A 6,000-nucleotide genomic window follows, 5' to 3' on the forward strand; every position below is an offset into this window, starting at 1 on the left:
GGTCCCGTCCAGCTGGACCCGCCAAGGGGAAGTGTATGGTGTGAACAGGGATGCTGGATGCTCTGAGGTCAGACCAGGAAGGCCACAGCTCCTTGCCCTGGACAGCGTGCCCTGAGGGGAGTCACGCCACCCCAGAGTCCTGGCTGGCTGCATACAGAGCAGGTCCGGTGCATCAGGCCTGTGACTCTGTCACAACGTCCACACCGCCATTTAACTAATCCACTTTAACAATGAATCTGTATTAACCCATCACCAGTGAATCCAGATTTCCTTTCCTAAACCACTTTAACTGCGAATCCGGATTAACCCAACAGCAGCAAATCCAAATTAACCCATCAACACTGAATCCAAATTAACCCACCACCCGCAAATCTGGATGCCCGTTCCTGTGTGTCAATGGCTATGACAGACCCTCTGCCAGCAGAGCTCCCGGTGTAGATGCAGCCTACGCCAACAGAGGCTCTTCTGCAAGTGCGCGCATACATACACACCCAGCAGCACGGCACGCCGATGGGAGCCTTCTGTCGACACAGCTGTGTCTACACTGCTCTGGCCCTGGGGTGGGGAGATCTGACACCCCAGACTGAGGTAGCTGTGCCGGGATCAGTTTTCAGTGTAGAACAAGCCCTAGTTAAACCGCATTCAGTTCCTCCTCCCAAACTGAAGCAGCCTGAATTCGGTTTAGCTTCATTCCCTTGCTAAGTGGGTTCGCCTCCTTGGGGCCAGGCACCTGCAGTGCAGATGGCAAGTGTCCACCCGGGCAGTTGTGAGCAATGGTTAATCCCACGTGACGTGTTATTCCTTGACTTTAGCAAAGCTTTTGATACAGTCTCCCACAGTATTCTTGCCGGCAAGTTAAAGAAGTATGGGCTGGATGAATGGACTATAAGGTGGATAGATAGCTGGCTAGATCGTCGGGCTCAACGGGTAGTGATCAATGGCTCCATGTCTAGTTGGCAGCCGGTATCAAGCGGAGTGCTCCAAGGGTCGGTCCTGGGGCCGGTTTTGTTCAATATCTTCATTAATGATCTGGCGGATGGCGTGGACTGCACTCTCAGCAAGTTTGTAGATGACACTAAACTAGGAGGAGTGGTAGATATGCTGGAGGGTAGGGCTAGGGTACAGAGGGACCTAGACAAATTAGAGGATTGGGCCAAAAGAAATCTGATGAGGTTCAACAAGGACAAGTGCAGAGTCCTGCACTTAGGATGGAAGAATCCCATTCACTGTTACAGACTAGGGACCGAATGGCTAGGAAGCAGTTCTGCAGAAAAGGACCTAGGGGTTAAAGTGGACGAGAAGCTGGATATGAGTCAACAGTGTGCCCTTGTTGCCAAGAAGGCTAACGGCATTTTGGGCTGTGTAAGTAGGGGCATTGCCAGCAGATCGAGGGACATGATCATTCTCCTCTATACGAGGCCTCATCTGGAGTACTGTGTCCAGTTTTGGGCCCCACACTACAAGAAGGATGTGGAAAAATTGGAAAGAGTCCGGCGGAGGGCAACAAAAATGCTTAGGGGGCTGGAGCACATGATTTATGAGGAGAGGCTGAGGGAACTGGGATTGTTTAGTCTGCAGAAGAGAAGAATGAGAGGGGATTTGATAGCTGCTTTCAACTACCTGAAAGGGGGTTCCAAAGAGGATGGATCTAGACAGTTTTCAGTGGTAGCAGATGACAGAACAAGGAATAACAGTCTCAAGTTGCAGTGGGGGAGGTTTACATTGGATATTAGGAAAAACTTTTTCACCAGGAGGGTGGTGAAGCACTGGAATGGGTTACCTAGGGAGGTGGTGGAATCGCCTTCCTTAGAGGTTTTTAAGGTCAGGCTTGATGAAGCCTTGGCTGGGATGATTTAGTTGGAGATTGATCCTGCTTTGAGCAGGGGGTTGGACTAGATGACCTCCTGAGGTCCCTTCCAACCCTGATATTCTATGATTCTGTGACTCCCCAGGCAGGCCTGCCCCTGTTCCAGGACAGCTGGTGCCAGGCAGCTGGGCCATGGGGGCTCACTGCCGTGGTGGGGGAAGTCATCCATGGGGTATGTGCTGGGGAGACCCAGTGCCAGGACCAGGGACTGGACACTGCCCAGACCCCAGGGCGCAGGGGGGCAGCTCAGCCGGAGCTGTGACTCCCCACACCCCGAGCTGCCCCCCACCCTGCATTCCCACCCCCCATGCGCCCCCATGCCTCCGGCTCTCCCATGGAGCCCCCCCAGTGACCCGAGCGTGGGGGTGCAATGCCCAGCGGGGAGCCCCCCCTGCAGACCCTCCCCAACCCCCACACTCACCTGGAAGCCGTGCTTTCCTCGCCACCAGCTGACCTCCTCCTTGGGGGGCATGTCGATTACCGACACAATGTCCCCGACCTGCGCTGAGCAGAGAGACAGTCAGGGGGCCCCCAGCCCCACAGAGCAGTGCCCCAGAGGGGGCTCTGGGGCTGTGAGATTCCCCAGGGCAGTGCCACAGCTGGGCAGGAGGGGGCTTCGGGGATGTGAGCTTCCCCAGGGCAGTGCCCCAGCTGGGGTGGGGGCTTCCCCAGGACAGTGTCCCATCTGGGGAGAGGGGGCTCTGGGACTGAGCTTCCCCAGGACAGTGCCCCATCTGGGGAGAGGGGGCTCTGGGACTGTGAGCTTCCCCAGGACAGTGCCCCAGCTGGAGGGGGCTCCAAGGCTGTGAGCGTCCCCAGGACAGTGCCCCAGCCGGAGGTGAAGGGGGCTCTGGGGCCCCCCCACACCCCACCTCGAAGGACAGCTCGTCAGGGGCCTGGGCCGCGTAGCGCTTGATGACGTGGGCAGCCGCAATGGCCGGGACGTTGATCGAGGCCTCCTCGTTCACCAGCAGCCGGTTGCCATGATTATCGATCTGCAACAGAGGAGGTGCAAGAGTGAGCACGTGGCAAGGGGCAGCCTGGATGGGGCGTGGGTCTGATCTGGGGGAGGGGGCTGTAGGTGATCAGGGATGGGGTGGATACTGGGCTGGATGGGCTATAGGTCTGATGGGAGGGATACAGGGCTGGGGGACTGTAAGTATGATTGGCAGGGGGGAGGGTGGGAGGGGCTGTGGGTCTGATGGGGGGGCAGATGCAGGGCTGGACGGGCTCATGGGTCTGATTGGTGGGGGGGGGAATGCCAGGGGGGATGGGCCATGGGTCGGATGGGGGTCTGTGGGGTTACCGGCCTGAACAGGGCCGGGGCTGGTGTGGGGGCGGATGTTGGGCGGGATGGGCCCATGGGTCTGACGGGGGGTGGGGGGAAGGGGCCCGTGCTGAACAGCCCCTACCGTTTCTGCCCCCTCTCCCCAACACCCCATCTCACCTCCATCCAGGTGAGGACAGGCCCGCAGTTAATGTTGCTGTCCACAATGGCTGAGAGCTTCTCCAGGTACTGCCGCAGGACAGGGGCCAGCATCTGGTAGGCAGGAGCAGAATCAGGGCCTAGCAACCACCCCCCTCATGTCCGCCCCACAGTGATGGCTTGCCTGGTGCTGAGATTCAGCCATCTCTGGGGTGGGGCAGCTGGGGAACAGCTGCACATAATGCTGTCCGGGGACGGCTTGCCTGGCACTGAAATGCAGCCATCTCTGGGGTGGGGCAGCCCGGGAACAGCCGCACAGCATCTCCCACAAGCTCTGCCCAGCGCCCCCCATGACTCACCTCAGCCTGTCCCCGGGCCTGGCAGGGCGGTGGCAGCTCGGGCAGCTGGGAGAAGCGGCGGTCGAAGATGCAGCAGTGCAGGTGCCCGTCCAGCCTGCAGAACTCCTCGTAGCTGCGGTGAACAGGCCATGTCTTCCCCTGGGGGCCAGGAGGCAAAGCGGGATGTCAGCAGGGGAGGGGTGTCGGTGCTCGAGAGCGGGGGGGGGGGGGGGGGACGGGGACACTGGTGAGGTGGGGCTGGGAGGTGCTGGGGCAGCTGAGGACGGAGAGGGGGGTGGATCTGGGGGGTCTAAAGAAGGAAAGTGGGGAGCAGTGGCACAGTGTGGGGGTGCCACTGTGGGGCACAAGAGGATGGACCAAGGGAGGACTGCAGGGGAAAGGGGAGGGGGCAGGTCTGGGGGTTCAGGGGTCCCCTCTCCTCCACAGTAGTTGGCATGGCAGAGGGGACCCCAGCTGGAGAGGAGGGACCTGGGTCAGGAATGGGGGGGCCAGGAAGGGGGGCCCTGGGGAAGATTGGGAATGGGAGGGTTGGGGGGGGGCCCACTCACCCGGCAGGTGACCTGGACGATGAAGAGCAGCTCCCTGTCCCCCAGGGTACCGGGCAGCCCCTCCCCTTGCTCGGAGGCCAGCAGGAGCTGTGGGCACACAGCGGGTGAGAGGTGCCCCTGTGGGACCCAGGCATCACTTGGTGCAGGCTCAGCCCAGATCCCCTGAATGTCGTCTCTCACCCCAGGAGAGAACCCAAGTGTCCGGGAGTTCAAGTCCCCAAACCCGCAGCTGATCCCCATTGGGACCCAATGTCTGGCCAGCCCTCCCCAGTTCCTGATCCAGCAGGAGCCCCGCGGCCACGAGACGCGCCCACCTCCCCAAGGGCCCAGCTGTCTGGGAGATGACCCCCACCTGTCCCTGTGCATGGGACCCAGGCAATCAGAAAAGCCCCCCAAATTGGACCCAGGCATCCGGGTGATCAGCCATCCTCACCCAGAAAGCACCTGGGAAGAGGATTTCCCAGATGGGACCCGGGAGTCTAGGAAGAGGGCTCTACGGGTGGCAAGGGGTACAGGAGGGGGGATCCCTGGGGGGGGATCCAGGCATCTGGGACTGGGGCTCCCCGGGCGAGGCACGGCGGTCGCTCACCTGGATGTGTCCAAAGTCCACGGCCTCGTAGTGGAAGTGGGCGCATTCAGCCAGCTTGGGGAAATGGGCTCGGGTGATGGACAGCCTGGGGGGAAAGGACACCCCACTGAACCCCAGTGTGCCCCACACAGCACCCTATTGTACCCCACCCCTGCTGCAACCCACACAGCACCCCACTGTGCCTCACACAGGACCCCACTGTACCCCACCCCTGCTGTATCCCACAGCACCCATCCCCGTCCCACTGTCCCCCAGTGAGCCCCACACAGCACTCCACTGCACGCCACCCCTGCTGCACCCCACACAGCACCCCACCCCTGCTGTACCCCACAAAGCACCGCACTCCTGGTGCACCCCAAACAACACCCCACTGTAACTCACCCCACTGTCCCCCAGTGTGCCCACCACAGTACCCCACACAGCACCCCACCCCTGCTGTATCCCACAAAGCACCACACCCCTGCTGTCCCCACTGTCCCCCAGTGTGTCCCAGAGAGCACCCCACTGTATCCCACCCCTGCTGTGCCCCACACAGCACCCCACCCCCGCTGCACCCCACAGCACCCCACTGTACCCCATCCCCACTGTACCCCACACAGCACCCCACCCCGCTGTCCCCACTGTACCCCAGTGTGCCTCACACAGCACCCCACTGTACCCCAGCCCCACTGTCCCCACTGTACCCCACACAGCACCCCACTGTTCCCCACCCCCGCTGCACCCCATACTGCACCCCACTGCATCCCACCTCTGCTGTACCCCACACAACACTCCACCCCCACTGTCCTCACTGTACCCCAGTGTGCCTCACTCAGCAACCCACTGTACCCCACCCCTGCTGTACCCCACACAGCACTGGGTACCCCAAGCCCCTCATGGTACCCCTCAAAGCACAGATTACCCCAACATGCTGTGGTATCCAACTCTAAATAATCCCATTTGATTGAGCAAGAGCCAGGCATCCGCATGGGCCATTCTCTGCTACATCCCCGCACCGCGCAGTGGCAGGTGAAAACGCCTCAGGCGAAAACTAGGAGCCCTTGGGACAGGGACAGATCATCTGAGAGAAAATCTTGTAACGCCGGTGCTGTATGAACCCCGGGTGCACCTGGCCCGGACACCGCCCGGGGACATCGTCTCCATGTGGGAATTTTCCCTTGTTATGTTCTATGTGAGCCAATGTGAGTTTTACTGTTTTGCATGAATACTGT

General features: G+C 60.5%; 1 protein-coding gene across 1 annotated transcript in view; it reads right to left on the reverse strand.

Annotated features, from left to right (window-relative positions):
- The window catches only part of ARHGAP33 (Rho GTPase activating protein 33), a 41,112-nt gene extending 37,705 nt beyond the window's left edge, over positions 1-3,407 (reverse strand). Inside the window, exons 1-3 of the mRNA XM_065420276.1 lie at positions 3,315-3,407; positions 2,740-2,862; positions 2,289-2,366 (exon numbers count right to left, since the gene is read on the reverse strand). Of these exons, the coding sequence (XP_065276348.1) occupies positions 2,289-2,366; positions 2,740-2,862; positions 3,315-3,407 (294 nt within the window). The remainder of the gene's footprint in view (positions 1-2,288; positions 2,367-2,739; positions 2,863-3,314) is intronic.
- Positions 3,408-6,000: the final 2,593 nt, after the last annotated feature.

The sequence above is a fragment of the Emys orbicularis genome, chromosome 20 (genome assembly GCF_028017835.1).
Source record: "Emys orbicularis isolate rEmyOrb1 chromosome 20, rEmyOrb1.hap1, whole genome shotgun sequence".
Lineage (NCBI taxonomy): Eukaryota > Metazoa > Chordata > Testudines > Emydidae > Emys > Emys orbicularis.